The sequence below is a fragment of the Pundamilia nyererei genome, unplaced genomic scaffold (assembly GCF_000239375.1).
Source record: "Pundamilia nyererei isolate P.nyererei 1_Seehausen unplaced genomic scaffold, PunNye1.0 scaffold00008, whole genome shotgun sequence".
Lineage (NCBI taxonomy): Eukaryota > Metazoa > Chordata > Actinopteri > Cichliformes > Cichlidae > Pundamilia > Pundamilia nyererei.
The window spans coordinates 438012-456335 of NW_005187409.1; the positions used below are offsets into that span (position 1 = coordinate 438012).

General features: G+C 38.3%; 1 protein-coding gene across 1 annotated transcript in view; it reads left to right on the plus strand.

The window, feature by feature from the left end:
- The first annotated feature begins 7284 nt into the window (after positions 1 to 7284).
- The window catches only part of clnk (cytokine dependent hematopoietic cell linker), a 25294-nt gene continuing 14254 nt past the window's right edge, over positions 7285 to 18324 (plus strand). The window contains exons 1-14 of the mRNA XM_013916124.1: positions 7285 to 7430; positions 11436 to 11476; positions 13286 to 13433; positions 14434 to 14486; positions 14587 to 14641; positions 15800 to 15850; positions 15931 to 15971; positions 16100 to 16110; positions 16200 to 16283; positions 16521 to 16545; positions 16736 to 16760; positions 16849 to 16924; positions 17006 to 17022; positions 17102 to 17218. Coding sequence (XP_013771578.1) covers positions 11474 to 11476; positions 13286 to 13433; positions 14434 to 14486; positions 14587 to 14641; positions 15800 to 15850; positions 15931 to 15971; positions 16100 to 16110; positions 16200 to 16283; positions 16521 to 16545; positions 16736 to 16760; positions 16849 to 16924; positions 17006 to 17022; positions 17102 to 17218 — 706 coding nt within the window. The 5' untranslated portion in view covers positions 7285 to 7430; positions 11436 to 11473. The remainder of the gene's footprint in view (positions 7431 to 11435; positions 11477 to 13285; positions 13434 to 14433; positions 14487 to 14586; positions 14642 to 15799; positions 15851 to 15930; positions 15972 to 16099; positions 16111 to 16199; positions 16284 to 16520; positions 16546 to 16735; positions 16761 to 16848; positions 16925 to 17005; positions 17023 to 17101; positions 17219 to 18324) is intronic.

The following is an 18324-nucleotide window of genomic DNA, read 5'->3' on the forward strand; positions in this document are numbered from 1 at the left end:
CAGTTTGGGACAATTTAGAATCACCAATTAACCTGACCCCACAAACTGCTTGTGTCTGGACATTAGGAGGATAGAGAAATTCAGTGGACAGTGGACTCGGAACCTGCTAAACACCTGACTTTCCCTTCAATGTCTCAGCACAAACTTTATGATTTTGAGTTAAATATGCTAACAAGTATTGGCTGTAACTTCATGGCATCTGGTACAAGAATGATCACTGCTGTGTATTTATGTCAGTGCTATATTTTTCCAGTGAATATGAATCAAACACCCAGAGGAAACAACTATCTCAACAACCACCACAGCCACCTCCATCATACAGTCTCTTAGCCTTTACATCTTGTTATTTGGTGAAAGTGTGTATATCTCCATTTTTACTACAAAATGAATAACAAACTCCAGTCAGCTTTATCTTACCTTTGCAGTCAGTGCCAATTAGCAAATAGCATGCTAACATGCTAATCTGAGCTTTGTAAATCAAAGCAACCCTGTGCCTAAAGCCTCACAGAACTGATAGCATGGCTGCAGATTGTATGTGACAGTACTGGAATGTTTTTGTCTAAGTGCTGTTGATATAGCCATTTTTTTCCCTTGTCAGATTTTGAATCACCTCTCCAGTGGAACAACCTCGAGTTACATGCATATTGAGTGTTTTTATCACCATAAAACAAGGCAGTAAACACCTACACATTTGCATTACTGACTTGCGTCACTGGCCTGCATCAATCTCAATGCAGGGTTGGCCTTCTGATGATTTGAATGTGCTTTCTGAGTGGGTTGTAGCACAGCTCCTAGCCTACTAACAATCAGCAGGCCAGCTCTCAGCTCATTAGCCCTGGCTCCACTCACTCAGACACACATCTTCCAGAGACTCCACACCACAGCAGGGGGAATGACTGGGATAAATAAGGAATAATCAAGGAATCGTTCTGACTGTGAGTTGACCTGAATATGGGGTTCCTTCCTGGAGGCTCTGCTGACACACTGCTACCATTATAATGAATGGAGCGATGCATGGATGCAAGATTGAGAGAAAAAGACTGAGTACAGTCACACTGATGCTCAGGGTGGAGGAGGACGCTCTTTTGTGGTTAGGTTCATACAGATGCTTGTTTCAGAACAACTTTTGCATGCTGTGACATCTACCCACAAGCTAAATTTAGAGTAGCTTCATTTGCAAGCCAAACAATATTAGTTTCTATAAACATACAAACAATCAGTGAGTGGGCAGTTGTGCCTTTTGCAGTAGACTAAACAAAAAAAAAACTCTTAGTAAAGTTTACGCTAACAGTTGACTGTGTCTCTGTGCAGCTTACATGAAAGACATCTGGGTCAGAGAAAGCAGCAAGATAAGAGAGAGGAAAATGAAAAATCACTATGTAGGAGGGGAGAAAAACAAATCTGTCACTATGGCCCTTCAAATTCAGCTCACAGACACAGATCAGGCAGTACATCCTTTAATCTGTAGTTATGATGAAGAATTTAATGACTTAATATAGCAAGATGAATGTCTAACGAATCATTTTCATGACAATCTGAAAGCGTTCTTATGTGAATTAACATCACCTTTATGCATTTCTGAATAATCAACACAATACATTTATCCGTCTTTCCACATTTTTCAGTTGAAGCTGATGAACCACAGTCTTTCACAAAGTTCACATAACCATGACACATCGCTGCAGTATCAGATCAGGTATCTTCCTCCATGAGGATAATATTTCATGTACAGGACATTCGTTTTCTAGTCAACTTCAGCGACGAGCCACCGCCGGTGTCTGTCCATCCATCATCTTCTGACCTTCAGCACTGTACCCTGACGGCTGCCCGGGGCACACTGGAGAGTGACTAATGTCATCTCAGCTGCCACCTCCCCGCACCAAAGGCCCCTGATATCCGTCCAGTATTATCCGAGCCTGGCGTCTACAGATTCCTATCTCTGCTCCCAGCTTTAATTATTCACGCCACTGAATCACACGCTCATCGGAGAGATAGCCAAACTGGTCAGACTGCCTGCCCTCTCCCTCTCCGCGATCTTATCTGGCTGTTTGAAATTATCTCATCCTTCTCCTCTATCTAACTAAAGGAACGATTCTCTGCATGTATCTCTGCATGTGTACACCACACTTAGTGGGTGTATTGTTGGGGATCAAAAGAGGAGAAATGTGTGAAGTTATTTGGATGAACCGTCTTCATATTTTATGTTCTGCCAACATATTTTCTGTGATGTCCTTGCTGGCCTTCATCATCAATGGGCACTGACAGCGTGTTTACAACCATTTTCAATCACACTGTCAGCAGGCTCAGAACTCACTGACTGCAGGTCATTCAATCTTTTCCAGATAACATGTGTCTTCTTTGCATAAAGGCCATCTACTGCTAAATCTAGAGCTTTTAATGTCAACTAAATAACGCGTGGCGATAAAAGTACGTTTGTTTCCATAGTGACAAATAATGCAACAAAGAAAGTCACATGGTGTCATTTTTGTATCATTAAAGATTGAAGCATAATTCAAGCTAAGTGCTTATTATGGTGAACACTGACCTTTATTGACAACTTTTGAAACTTTGAAAAATGACTGTTCTAAAAGCATGCAGTCAAATGTGGAATAGGTGAGAATCAAGACTTTTCACTTCTATCTCACTATTAGTTTATTGGGAAATACCTAAAGGAACTGAACATGTGAAAATGAAGAGGCTCTGAAACAGATCACAAATAGCAAGCCAAAATGCAACAACAACAACAACAACAACAACAACAACAACAACAACAATAATAATAACAATAATAATAATAATAATAATAATAATAATAATATTTGCATAGCACTTTTTCAAACTCATACACTCATATAATTATAGTTAGTTTCAGTTCCAGCACACAGTCAGGCAAATGGTCTTACATTCTTCACACATATAAACTTCCCTACATGCATTAATTAGATTAGATTAGATGTAAAATGGTGAAAATTAATGGAATAAAGATGAAGCAAAAGCTAATGTAGAAACATTTGTTTTCAACACTTGTTTAAAACAAACAACAGATACACGTCTATTAATTAGCAGCCAGGTGCTCGTGTACTTGATTAATCGTCTGAAAAGTGACCACCTCTATGAAAGCAGAAGTGTTGGTGCTGTACAGGTCTGGAACATTCGGGTGTTAACACAATGCAATGGAGGAAAAACAGCAACTCTTGCTGTCCATTAATCTGGGAAGGGTTGTAAAGGCGTTCCAAACCATTTGACGTTCATCATTCTACAGTAGGAATGTGGAAAACATTCGAGAAACGTGCCAGTCTCCTAGCAGTGGATGCAAATTCACCAGCAAATTCACCAAAGGTCAGATGGAGAAATGCTTAGAGAAATTGCAAAAACCCCAAGAGCTACATCTACAGGCCTCATTTATCATTTCAGTAGCTACCTGGGGACTGCAGATATATCTTAAATTTTCACGACAGGAAGTGTTGCCAGGAGAAATGCTCTTCTCAAAACATGGCAGCACAGCTTAGGTCTGTGAAAAATTGCATCTGACCAAACAACAAAGTCCTTTCGGCAGATAAGACCAAAGTTGCCATATTTGGTGAAACCAAAGACACCACGCCAGCACAAATATGTCATACCCACTGTCAAGCACAAGGGTTGAGGTTTTACTTTTTGTTTTGCAGCCATAGGACTTATGCACCTTCCAGTCAAACATGAGGCCATCTGTCCCACAGCTAAAGCTTTGGCTGAAACCGGCCAATGAAAGAGGAAAGTAAATCCAAGCACAGCATCAAATCTACAGCCAAAGGGCTAAAGAAGAAAAGAATCAAGGTCTTGCAAACAGGCAAAATCAACGTCCAGACCTCAGCTGTGGTGTGACTTTAAGAGATCTGTGCTAAAATGAATGCCCACAAACCTCAATGAACTGAACGCTGAAAAAGAAGGATGCCCCAAAACTCCTCCGCAACGATGGAGGAGACTGATAAGGTCACACACAAAATGTCATGCTTCGTACTTAACTTAAGTTGTTCTGCTAAATAGAGTTCTATTAGATCAGGTTTAGTTATATTTAGGTTTCCACACTGCGTTGGCATTTTTAGCTTCATTTTTGTTAAATGCTTGAACTTATTTTTTGTGGGGGGTTTTATACAACAGGGCTTCAGTGAGTTGTCATTACAAAGTGCAGCATTGCCTAAGCCTCGCAGTTCCGCTAAGACGGCTTTACACACCGAGTCTTGTCTGTTTTCTTTTTTATTCTTTCAGCTTTTGAGACATAAAAAAGCTAAATAAATCTTTTGATTGGTCAGAAAAAAAAACCAAATATAAATATCTATTAGGAAATATGTTTAAACCAATCCATTTGTGAATGTTAGGTAATTTCTTTGCAGGAAATGTCAGCCCACAGTTACTGTCACTTTGTGGTTCTTCTGTGTAGAGGAGGGCCTCCTGATACAGACTACTTCTGCAGCTGTTCAATGATGCTTCTTTACGTGATGTGGTTTATCAGCGCACTCACATACATCCTTCCTGTGGAGCTAGGAATTCAACATCTGTAACTCAAGCAAGACAACTATAAATACACTGAAGCTTAGGTGATATTAACCCTCTCAAGGCAGGCGTTGCAGATTTGCAACAGTTAAAAGCTAACAACCTGATTCCCCCACATACATATTTTATGAGTTTTTTGTACTCAGAAGTACCACTGCAGGTATTCTTTTGTGCATTAGCAACAAAAACTCAATTTGAGCCTGAGAGGGTTAAACTGAAACTTTGATCATACACGTACACAAATCTCTCCCATATTCAGCCTTTGTGTTCATCACACCCCAGACTGGGACTCTGGATCTTATTTCTTGATGACATGTCCAGGATAGAGGAGGCTCATTTTTTGGCTGCTGGGATGAGGATGAGGGGGGGGTTGAGGACACAGGATGGACTGCCAGATTGACAGGCCAGTGGAGCTGTCACTGGGGGCCAAGGTGTAGAGATGTTCAGGGAGTTGGCATTTGTGGCTCAAAAGATAAGCATCAGTGAGAATACGAGAGGCTTGATGGTAATCTTTCACAGGAAGTCAGGCTATACCATTGCAGAAGAAACCACAGGAGAGAGACTGACCTTGTGCGCTCGTGCTCTGCTGCATTGCTTTTTAGAGGGGACCAGGCCTCTTACCCTCTGCAGACAGGAAGACACTTTGCTGTAGCATTACTCTGTTTAAACAGACAGGCAGGTCAGCTCTAGAATGGATTTGCTGATCGCTGAGAAGTCGTCTGAAACTTCAGTATTTCAGTTTTTCATAACGGCAGCATTAAAAGCATTTAAATCCCCAATAATGTATGATGTAATTTATTTTTTACTCGGTTGCTCTAGGTGGCTTCTTTAACCTAAGCAACTAAAATAAACAGTACAAAGGTTAGCAGTAAGGTTACTATGTGCCCACAGACTATGTGAACTACTGTGAATGTGGGTGTTCAGCTCAGTCACTGACAGCTTATTAACCGAACTCACCAGAAACAAAAAAAATAAGTTTTTCTTTCATGTTTTTCTTTCCTTTTGTGTTTACTTAAAAAACAAAAACAAATTATATTCATAAATTATGTGTAACCTGATCTGTTTTGTTAAAATTACACTGATCATGGCCAAGTTTTCTTTAGCATGACCCAGTGACTGACAGGATGGTAAATATGACTAGAATTATTATACACAGAGGAAGAACATGGGATCAGGAGTCAGGTGAGAAGCTCAGGGTAGAACACAGAGAAGGATAAAAATGGATTCATGAATACAAAAGGAAAAGGATCGAATGACTAAAGCAAACACATGAAACTCTTCAAAATATAACAGGAAGTAACTTTAAAAAGACACAAAAACTACTTGCTTGCATGAACAGGAAGAACAGAAGAAGCTGGCCCGGAAAAGAAAAACATGTGAAGAAATATTTACGCTTTTATATTACATCTTTTAATATAACTACTTTCTTTTAAAAAGTATTTATTTTGTAGAAGTCTTGGTTGTATTGCTTGTATTATCATAATAGTTTGCAAGTTAACTACTTAGATCCCTATAAAAAATATTTACTTGGATCAAAGTACATGAAAGTCACAATTAACAGAAAAATAGCAGTTATCATCTAAGAATGAAGCAGAATTACATGTCAGCAGTGCATTGATTCCAGGCTTTACCATTTACAGATGGCCAAAGCAATAAAAGCGAAGCTCTAATAATGTGTGCAATCTTGGGACTGAAGGACCAAAAAGTTTTCCATTTCTCTTGAGCTAAAAGGTCATCTTAAGTGCGTGCACAGGTCACCACTTTCTGAATGTGTTAAAATGAGGCTTTTAAAGAGAACATTCGTTAAATACCTTCCTGGATTTGTTCCAGATCAAGTTTTGTTAAAAAAGAAGAAAACAATAAGTACTGTCTGCACGTTTATCGTGAGCTATCCTCAGTGACATTGGAGCTTCACTCCAATGTCACTTCATGGCCAACAATGACGCATTTAAAACACGATTCAGCAGATTTCCTTCATTTGAGCTATTACATTACTAATATTAGTTAGTTACATGTTTACAGCTGTCCAGTTTGGGTTTCTGGGTTTATAACTATCACATTAAATGCTAAAGGGTTGAATGTGTGAACAAAAGCTTTTCTTTTAGCAGTGCTTCCTAAGTATATCCTCAATACTTTATTAGGTGCTATAAAATGAGTAAATATTGCACTGAAGTCAAATTTGGTGCTAAAATATTTACTCAGATTACAATTTGGGCTCACCCATATGGTTGTTACATAAATGAAGCCAGTTGAAGAATGGGTAAATGTCACCGTGCTTCCTTTACCGCTTGGCAGAGCAGATGTCGAAATGTCATCATGTTCCTTTTAAAATCAACAGAAAAACCTACTTTAGTAAAGATTCGTTCGATCCTGATTTACTGAGCATCTGGTGTAGTGTTTAGCTTTATGCATGCTTTTAAAATAGTGTCAAACAATAAGCTGTCAAAATCACAGGGCGAAACAACACAGGAAATAATTCGCACAGAGCTAAAAGTTGCCACAGAAGTAATAAAGAAACTTAAACGAAGACTCGTGTTTGAAAGGACGCGTCTGCAAAATATTTTGTTCATTTTCTGAATTGACAATTTAGTGTTAGTAAAGTCAGGGCACAGATGCACAAGTAGAAACTGTCTGCAAAGAACAATTTTATTATCTAAAACAGAGAAGACCTCGAGTTATAGGCCAGTTACTCACCACACAGGAAGTTATTTTAGGTTACAGTGGGCTGCTTAACTCTGAGACTTAGAGACTTGATGCAACCTCAGTGTCTCTGCGCGTACACCGGGAAGGAAGACATACTGCAGACACTTTCTCTCTATAACCATACACAAACCAAAGAAGCACAAAACTGCTGGTCACTTACTGATGAAGGTGTGCTTGCTGTATAATCTTCAGAAAAGGTGGGTTCACTTTGAGTTGAATGTTGAAATTCTGCATTTGTGAGTGTGTAAATGCTACAAAAGAACAAAGCGCAGATGTTTCTCTGTGCTAAAAATAGATGAAAATGTGTGAATAGGAAAGGGGGTCTTTAAAAGGCAAGAGCTGCTGCAAAAGATGAGAAACTCACTTTGATTAAAATTCAAGAACAAGATTTCAGTTGGTTTAAATTTGATTAAAAAGTCGTTTTATTCTGTATTATGAACATTGAACTTCCTAAAACTGAAGTGTGATTGAAACCGTGTCAAGTTAATTATGGTCAATTCTAAAAATACATATATATGTATGTTAGAAATATAACGTGCCTCTAATTTTGATTCACAAAAATAATTACACAGAGCAAAATTGAAATATTTCACACTGCGTAACCAAATTACAGTCATAAAATGAAAACTGTCAACGAGCGCTTTTATTGCACAAGCTAAAAAGTCAAGTGTGCTAAGTGAGTTTGATAAAAGATGCACAAAGAGCGAACCAATCTACTTGCTTCTAACTACCTGCAAATCGATACAAATCGATTAACGTGTGTCAACAGAGGGAAATAACTTTTAATGATAAACATCATAATTTGTTGATGGCGCTTCCTCACACTGAGCTTATTCTCGCTCTCTGCAGTTGATACGTTCTTGATCTCCGTAGCAAAGCCAGGTCACAAATCCTTAAGTAGTCTGGTGGTTTGAGTTGCCACAATCCTCTGCACCCAATTTCCATGGGGCACAAGTTTATTTTCCAGACTAACTGCTTAACCTCAGATGCTAGCTCCATGTATCTAATCTCCTTTTTCATATGTCTCGCCCCACCCCACTTCCCGTGGCCCAGTAAGCTCTGCAAAGCAGTCAGGCAGCCCCACAGAGTGTTAGACCACAGTGCCAAATCCAATACTGAGTTTGCTGCTACTTGAGTCGGTAGCCTCTAATGTCAGCTGGCATTTTCACAATCCCTCAAATTGCTGAAATGTCCTAAATTCTATTTTGGGCAGGTTTCCTTCCTGCTTTCTGTTTTGTTTTCCTTCATGGCCAAAGAAAACTATCAAAAGCTGTCAATCAAAGACTGGTGGATAACTCGTGAGGATGTGGTTCTTTTCCTCTTTGTGCCCTTTTTGAAAACAGGATTTTAAAATTCATGGAATATTTTTAACCTCTTAAGACCCGAACTCTTCCACGGCATGCATTTTTAATTTCTCTTTGATATTTGGGCTGATTGGGGCACGATGAATGTAAAAACAAAGAATTACCAGATTTTTTATTTTTACCATATTTTTGTTTTTAAGAAAAATGAGAGCCACATCTGAGGATATTCGTTTACAATTTTGATAGAACGGTAGCAGAATAATGTCCTCGTAAGTGGATATCAGGCCCTTGTAGAGCAAAATTGAGTATTTTGGTCTAAATATCCCAAAATGTGATGTCCACATATGTGGACGCAGGTCCTAGGAGGTTAAAATTTGAAAATTACACAAGTGAAAGAACTGTGACTGCACGAGTCTGTCTCAGTGCAGCGTGCTAATACAAAAGCATAACAACTGTCCTTTTGCCCTTCAGCTGTTTCACTGTGAGATTGGATTTCAGTTCATTTGATCTGAGTGATCTAATGTGATCAAATTTTAAACGATTTCACAGCCACCTTTGTGATATTCACGAACTTGTGGACCACGTAAAATCTGCCCGCTTTTATTCACTTTAACCCCCGTTTTTTGGCATTAAGAAAGACTGAAACCTCTGGAGCACCTAATTATTGAACTGTTAATGAGGAAAACCGTCTGTGGCACATTGTGATTCAACAAGTATGTGCCTCTAAATTACAGAAGAAGTAAGACTTTTACTTTGGGCATACTCTTGCTAGTGATGTGTTAACCATTTGAAATACAGTGTATTTCAAACAGTGTAAAGTTAATCAGATTTAATGTATATTAAGTTTATTTGATTCAAAATACAACCGCACCAGCATGTTTGGGGTAAGGAGTGTTGACCGGTTAAATTATTCATGGATTAAATTCTGACATTGTGTATGGTTGTGAGTTTAAATTTTATGGATTTTTCATGAATTAATTGTTAGATTTTTAAGACAAAAACTTTAAACAAAATCTTAAAAAACAGCAACATTATCTTGAACATACAGAGAGATACTTTTAGACACATGCAGTGATATTACCGAGTTGCAGGGAAGGCTCACGTTTGATCATGTTTGATCTGGTCTTATTTGGGTGATCTACAACTTGTTCGGGATGCTAATTACTTTGCGTATTTAACCAAAATCTAATATCATGTTTCCTCTGCCTCCCATAATCCGCCAATACAGCCTTATTGCTCATTATGCTGATGACACTTGACCGAACCTTTTAGAAAAGTAAGTTATATAAAACAGTCATCACTGATGTTTAGGTATACTCATCTGTATGATTGAGCCAAGAGTGAAGGCAAGAGTGTGTAGCACTGACGCTGGTCTAGAAAAGTTATAAACTGAGTGTCCTCAGTTATTAATATGAGTTACCTCCATAAGCACCTCCATAAATCTAAACCAGGTCACGTCTCTTCCTTCAAATCCTGCAGAACCTCATTTTAAGTAGGAATAATGTTAATATGTGAACAATTATATTTAAAAAGTCAAATATAATCATTAGCAAGCTTGATCATCATCATGAATTTTAACTAATACAAGTTTTTTGGTTTGTTTCTTAGATTTTTGGGTGTTGTGGGGGGGGGTCAGAACTGTTGACCATAATTCAGCTATGACCAAGAAAAACTCGTCAGTGTTAATTTCAAAGACACTTTGTTACATGTAAACTCAGCGTGCTTAACATAAGATAAGAATACTTGAATAGTTCTGGTATTTTTGTTTTGCTTGGTTTTTTGTTTTTGTTTTTGTTTGTTTGCTTGTTTGTTTTTTGCTTTTTGGCATCATCAGTCCTTCCATTTGAAGAACAAACTCCAAAGCCAGGTGATAATGGAGGTGGGAATCACCATACATCCCACGATACGATATTATCACAATACATAACGCACGATACGATATTATTGCAATTTTAAAAAATATTTTGCAATATTCAGATTCTACATACATAAAGGTAAACTTTATCAATATTCATTTTATCTAATATCAAAGTCTCGCACTCAGTCTTTCTCTCATTTCAGTTTTATTGTTGACAAACTGAACGGTTTGTATTACAGTCTAGTCCAACTGAACTGAATGCAACCATCTGGTACAATTATAGCTATATAATTGTACCAGATGTACCATACAAGACCAAGACAGCTATATTGTACCATATAGCTATAATTATAGCTTCTGAACTATGAAATTTATGAAAACTATGCAGCCCCTTCAGCAACTGAAGAATTTGAAAGTAAATTAAAACAAAATATAATTTTGCATTAAATAAAAAAGTTTTAAACTTAATTAAAATAAAACATGTCTTAAATTAAAATAAGTAAACTGTCATGTTTATTGCTGCCAAAAACAAGTTAAACACATTTGGACAGTGTCAGGATTCTTGCTCAGAAAAAGGATCAACATGCTCTGAAGTCAGAACACAAAAACCTTTTTGTAACAAAATATCTATTTCTGCCGTCCCTGTATCGATACATTATTAGCAAACAAAATATCACGATACTACACAGTATCGATTTTTTCCACCACCCCTAGGTGATAATGTCAAATGTCAAATGATCAACCTTCAATGGATGGATGGATTGAGTTAACATTTTTTTAAAAAGTGTTTAAAAAATTCCTGAACAGTTTCTGTTATGTTAAAAATATAATTCAGACCCGAAAGAAAACATCGTGGCTCCAAGTGACAGCAGCAGGAGGCCACAAACGGCTCTGTTTTGTTGTATATAATGACCTCATTCCTCTGCATGTGTAACTGTTGAGTAAGAAAAGTCCAAGGACAAACTGTATTGGAAGGCCACATTCTTTTGCTGAACACCCAACTAATGATGTTTTTCATTTTTGTTTCACCCCCTCGTTAGCTGCAGAGAGAGGGAACAGCCATGAGTCTGCTGTGATAATGGTGAGTTATGGCGGCCGTATCCACAGCGTTTCGCTGCTGGTTCCACATGAATGTTCCCAGGGGATACGCTGGGAGTCTGCAGCCCCCTGTGTAATTACCTTTTAGCACAGAAATGACTGAAGTGAGATTCTGCTTTGTCATTGTTAGTGCATGGTAAAAACAACACATTGTAGGCGACAAGGATTGTTCTCTGTGATTTAGTAATATCATTTCTAAACTGAAATTGTGAAATATTTTATATTAGTGTCACCAATTATACAATAATTTTCTCATAAGTTTACATGCACTCTGCTGACATGTGTTGGTTACTAATAATAATACATGTTAATGAATTAATACATTATACGTCTATCATTTAAAAACATAAGAGGTTTAAAGAAATTAAAATAGTTGTTATATATTCTAGGTAAACGTATTGTTTGGGCGATTACTATATAATGTCAGCACCAAGGTATTACAAGGAAATGCTCTGTGTTTAGAGGAAAGCTTCTTCTGTACTTTCCTAAGCGCTTAGGTTCACGATGCTTCTCAGAAGTGCAGAGCAGAACGATGTTGCATGGCGCAAAGTGCTAACACTCAAACGTAATGGCCAAAGTCCTCTGGAAAGAGGCAACGGCTTGCATGTACATCAGAAAGGGACGAAATCTGATCTTAACTTAAAAACCTAAACGTATGTTTTTGTTCTTTTCTCATTCATCTGGATAACTCTATTGAACTCTATTGAACTCTATGATCTATATGATGATTCAAAGACTGAAAATGTCGAGTTAGAGTTGATTTCTACACCAAAAACATTATAGTTCAATCATATTCTGAAAAACTATTTTGAAGATTGTATCATGAACTACAGCAAACTACAAAAATGTGTAACAGACCTGAAGTAAAATCTAATGTTGCATATCTCAAATGTTTTCTTTTCATAAAAGTGTTTTTAGCTGAGGTGGACTAATATCTGTTTAAAAACCTATACTGTTACCTTTTTTTATTTGGTTTAAATGTCGATTAAGGATTGCTTGCAATTTAATTTTCTCATTAAGACTGCGTTAGTCAGGTAGTTTAGATAGATTAGTTTAATAAATGGGGAATTTAAAAAATACATTTCCAGCCCAGTATTTTTAAAATAAAGTCTCAGGGTGCATCATTAGAGACAGAAAACATGGACACATGGTTTCCACAAAATATTCAGGTTGGGTGGTGCACAAATGTCTAATGGTGACACTGCACCTGCTGGACACAAACATCAATTTCCTTGTGGAAAAGTCAGTCTTGACTGTTCTCCTCATTAAAAGCAAAGGAGTTCTGACGTGGAGGTTTTTAACTAAAGGAGAGGAGCAGGTTTGATTCGGCACGATCAATGCACCCGTTAACTGTGTATTCACCGTAATCTCACCCATCTTTCCAAATTTGCAACAGCAGGAACAAAATACCAAACATGGTCACAATGCACTTTGTGTCATATGTCATTAACTCCCAGAAATAGACGCTGCTGATTTTTAACACTGTGTCACAAGCTATCACCTCTTTTTCTATGATGTGTTGGCTTTGGTGCCTGTGTAATTGTAAATGAGGAAATCCCTGGGGGACAAGCAGCGGGTTATATCACCATAGTTGCTTCCTGTGCTTAGTGTAGTGTATGTGCATCGAAACTGCAAAGAGTTGCCTGCTCAGAATATGTTACTTTATACTGATGTTGAGGGCAAGAAAAGGCAAGTTAAAAAAAACTACAACAAAAAACAAAAATAATGGCAATAATAACAGCAGGCCAGTGTCATTTCCCACTCTAAAGAAGCTGCAATTTTCTTTTCACAGGATCGCAGCAGAGCAGAAAGGAACAGAACTCAAAGATATGCTAACGACGTAGAGGAACCAGAGTACGACGTGGTGGATAACCAGGAAGAAGTGCTTAGTGTACGCATTCTTCCTGCGAGGCCCATAAATGATGACCAAGAGTATGCAGGTAGAAAGAAAGTCTTTCATTTCTATTTTAATGTTAGTTTTGTTCAACATCTAGTACTGCTACTACCTCAGCTATAGCTTGATTTTAATTTCATGAGTTGAAAATGTATTTAAAGCGTCTTTAATGAGACCACTGAGAAAAGTTGTTTATTTGGTCCTAATAAAGCACATTAAAACATGAAAGTAAGAGGAGCTTAGTGATTATTATTATTATTATTATTATTATGATTATTATTATTATTATTATTATTATGTTTAATAGTGTTTTATTATTTCCTTTTTTCATTATTTCTTAAATGTATACATATACAGTGGATTAAGGACATACGTCCACAAGTAATTATTAAATGAATTGTTAAGCAGTTATCTTAATCTAAAACCACTAAAATGATTTTAATAATTCCCAAACTTCTTCAAACTTGACTTAAAGTACTATTTGTACTTGACACAGGGACACTGAGTCTATTTTACCTTCCTACACAGAGATGCTCTCATGAATGTAATTAGAATGAAGCTGAATGAGGTGCAGGGGAAAAAACAGATCTACCACAAACTGTGGTGAGAATGAAAGCAGCCTGGATCTGAGAAAGAGCTCATGCTGAGTGAGCATGATCTGCCAGTGGGTCTCCAGGGCCATCTGTTGGCTGAGTCAGACTGCGGGAGATTACAATTATCCAGCAGCTGAGGGGGAAGAGAGGGAAATGTGCAGTGCGAACAAGCTCGCTTTACTCTCCTGCTTGGATGTGGCCCGCAGCCAGGGGCCTCACAGCTGCATGTCTACAACTTTATAGTGAATGTGGCTTTTAAATTTGTTCACACTTGGAGCATTCTCCCTCTGTAATCAATACAGTCTGCTGCTGCAGTGCACTACTGGGACCGACATCGACCGACTTACAGGAATGATACAAACTCACAGGGTGTTTAAACTGTCAGCTTACACTGGAACTTCTTAAAGTACTATCATCACAGTCATTGATGAGAGTGTTTCTTTGGCTCTTAAGACAGGGATCTCCCAAGGTCATCATCAGCTCACAACCTTTCATCACTCTCCCCTGTAAGGTTTCTTTTTTGGTCTTCATTAATGAATATACAATTTGAATGGAACTACCTTACTGACCGTACTCCACATTTCGTTGTGCTCTTCAATCAATCAGGGAAACTCAAACATCCTCCCAAGATGTCCACCCAGAGAAACGCCATTTTCAACAGGTAAACCTACAACGCATTTAAAATTGAGTGATTACTGTGGTAAAGACACTGAGCAGTAGCAGTGGAATTCAAATCAGAGACATCTTTAATTAACAATTAGTTAATCAGTTAATTAACAATTAAAATAACTTAATTACATAATCGCGCACATCCATACTTTGCCTGGTAACAGCAGCTTGTGCTGGCAAATATGATCAATGAAAATGAGAAAACATTGGATAAATATTGAAGGTAACTTAGTCTTTGCAATGGCTTAATAATTTCTCTCTTCTTGGTTGCTGCTCATCAAAGCATAGAGTCACTTAGACGGCATTACTCATGCTGAAAACCCATATGATGCAACTAACTTCATTAATTAGTTGCTGTCTGCCCTTGCACCTTTGCACTGCCAGAGTGGGCAGCGACTAGCTAATGAACATAGTGAAGCAAATACTAGCTCTAATTGTCGCTTAAAATCAAAGAAGAATGAAAAGAAAGTACTTCAAAAGAAATCTGAAGTTGTGTTTTACACTTGACTGACAAAGTAGGAAAGTCAACTCCACCTAAACAACTTGGGGATTTAGTGGTAGCTGTCGATATTCAGCTAGTTTTTAACTCAACCAGATAACATGAAGTTATGTAGTTCATTTCATCAGTCTGTGTGTCTTTTTGTTGTATTGTTTGTGGTAATGCTCAGAAACGAATGGATAGGTTGACATGAAAAGTTTACCAGAGATGGCACAGAGGGCGACATAGAGGTGACTGCACCACTGGGAAGGGCAAACATTTAAAATTAATAAACATTTCAAAAATGGGAGACATTGTCTTGAAATTCTTAAGAATATTTTTTAACTAAGCAGGATCTAGATATACCTCTCATCCATGCATGGTGTGGTGAGAAATATTCAGCCTCTAGTGATGTGCAGTCTTTGGCGACTCTTTTTTTCTGTTTAATTTAATGCAGCTTGACATAAAATACTTTTCTCTCATAGATTTACAGCTTCTGATCTCAGTAGATTTGGTATCCTGTAATACTAAAGCTGATTATTACAGATTAATTGAAGGATGCTGGTTGTCTTTAGTTAAATGTACTGTAATGTTTTCCGTAAACTGAGTAAAAGCTGATTCTGTCCCAGAAGAAGAACCTTTTCACCTTTGTCTTCTGTGTTTGAAACACAGCACCTGTGATAAATAGAGATCTGAAGCCTGGCCGACAAAAGATGAAAACAGGTAACATCTCAGCTGACTGACATTGTTTTGCCTTTCTGGGTCACAGTTTAAATCTCATATTGTATATTCACGTGGTGTAGTTACAGATAGGAGGATCCCACCTGTGCCAAAAGGAGACCAGGTAACTTCACCTGCCAAACAATACAGTTTACTCTACTACTGTTTGTTTGTTTTTTTATCTTTCAATAAATTGTAATGCTGACAAACTATTAAAAAGGTGACCAACTTTTTCTCTTTCTAACATTACAGCACTCACAAAGGTAATTTGCTAAATTATTGTTTAAGTTACTCATTGTTGTATTTATCTGCCTTATGGACGCACTTACTGTTTGATTCTTTGTTCCTGCAGGAGTTTGCAATCACCGTCACCTTTTACCCTGGAGTTGGTCAATGTCTTGTCTGGAAAGGCTCCACAGCAAGGTTGCAGGAGAGAGTGAGTACTGTTTTATTTTACATGTAGAACCTGACACTTGTCCCAGTTCCCTGTGGTTTTAATTTGCTGGAGTTGACGATAACCCAGTGTGACGTTTCCCCTGCAATAATGGTGTAAAGCAAAAACAACCCCACAGTTTGTACAGTGTAGCGATGACACCATCTGCTGGTTGGAAAGATTATCACAGAAAATGCTGGAGGCTCTTCTGACATGTTATTTAATGTCATTTGATTTCAGCAGAGAGCACGGGACCACTAGAAATGTAAGTAGCTGAAAATGCTGAACCTATTAGAAGGTGTTGTTTGCATTTTATTCACCATCTCTTAACAAACTAAGTCCTGTGAGAAATACTGTAAAATAAACATGCTTTCCTTATTCATATATACATTTGATTTTATTCCACAAATTTCACCAAGCATTGTCGTTTAACTCTCTTTTTATACTTTTAACAGGCAGAGTTTAGTTCACATATGAAAGGTAAGATAAACATCACAGCCTCTTGTGATAAAGTGTTACCAATAATTGTTTACAACTGTATTAACACATAAAGGGTTTTTATTTTTAGGTCCACTCAGTTCTGAAAGTCTTACACACGGCAGTTACAGGCATTCACTGGATTTGGAGTCTCACTTAGAAAGAAGGTCTGACTTTATATTTTCAGGCTTCTCAAGATGCTTTTTTAAATGTCTTATTTACATGCATCTTTTCTGTCTTTTATTTAGGACCCATCAAAGTCTAGGTAAGTATCTTTGGACTCGTCATCATCAGTCATTATACAGTTACTGACTTAATAAGTCCCCCCTGACATCTACTTAAAGAAAGGGTCCCATCAAAACGCCATCACCATGAATGGCCTCAGACGAAAGAAGACTTTGACCAGCACGACTTTGTCCCAATGGAAAAGCCTCAACAGGTACATGTGCTGCTACAGTCATGTGAAAAAGAAAGTTTTTGTTGAAGTATGTCTGTAAAGGTTCTCAGTCATCCAGGTCATCGTACTCTAAGGAGCTTGGAAGGAAGCATCTGGACTTCTTTAAGAGACTTTTCCCCTCTCATCCAAGAAGCTTCTTCAGTTCTAAGAGCAGTTGGTGGATAGTCCCAGATTCCCAGCCCTATGGGAGTGTCCCCAAGAGGGTCATGGACCCCGTAAGGATCCTCTACCTAATCACATGAGCCAAGGTGTGAAAGTGGGTGTGAGTCACAATCAGCGAGGTTTCAGGTGAACCCACTGTGAAAACTAGCCCAATGGGTTCACAACATGGAAGAGCCACCTCCACGGGACACAACTCGCATGCATCTAAAGGACAAAGGTCATTGTTTCAAGGACGCCAATGTTCACATGTTGGACAGAGAGGACAGACGGTTTGAAAGAGGAGTGAAAGAAGCATCTATGTCCACTGTGAGCGACCATCTTTGAACAGAGAAGGTGGCTTACGACACCAACTGACATCTACAATCCAGTTTTGAGTTCCCTCCCCAGACACCTTAACACCCACTCACATCCTGGGCCATTTAACCTCAGTAAATCACATGACAGTGTGGGGATAGGTTTCACAGTGGGTTCACCTGAAACCTTGGCTGATTGTGACCCACACCCACTTTCACACCGTGGCTCGTGTGATTCGGTAGAGGATCAAGAGGGGGTCCATGACCCTCTTGGGGACACCCCCATAGGGCTTAAAATCTGGGACTCTCCACCAACTGCTATTAGAACTGAAGAAGCTTCTTTGAAGAGAGGGGAAACATCTTCAAGGAAACTTAAAGAAGTCCAGACGCTTTTCTTTCCAAACTTAAAATTTTCATAGAACTCTAAAAAAGACATTTGAAACTTTACCAGTCCCTTGTGTCATTGTGGAGAGATTTTGGCCCACTCTTCTTTACAACATTGCTTCAGTTCATTGAGGTTTGCAGGCATTTGTTCATGTGCAGCTTTCTTAGGGTCCCACCGTCTATTTTAATCAGGTTGAGGTCTGGACTTTGACTGGGTCATTCGTTGTAGATTTGCTGCTGTACTTGGGATGATTTTCCCGGTTGCATGATC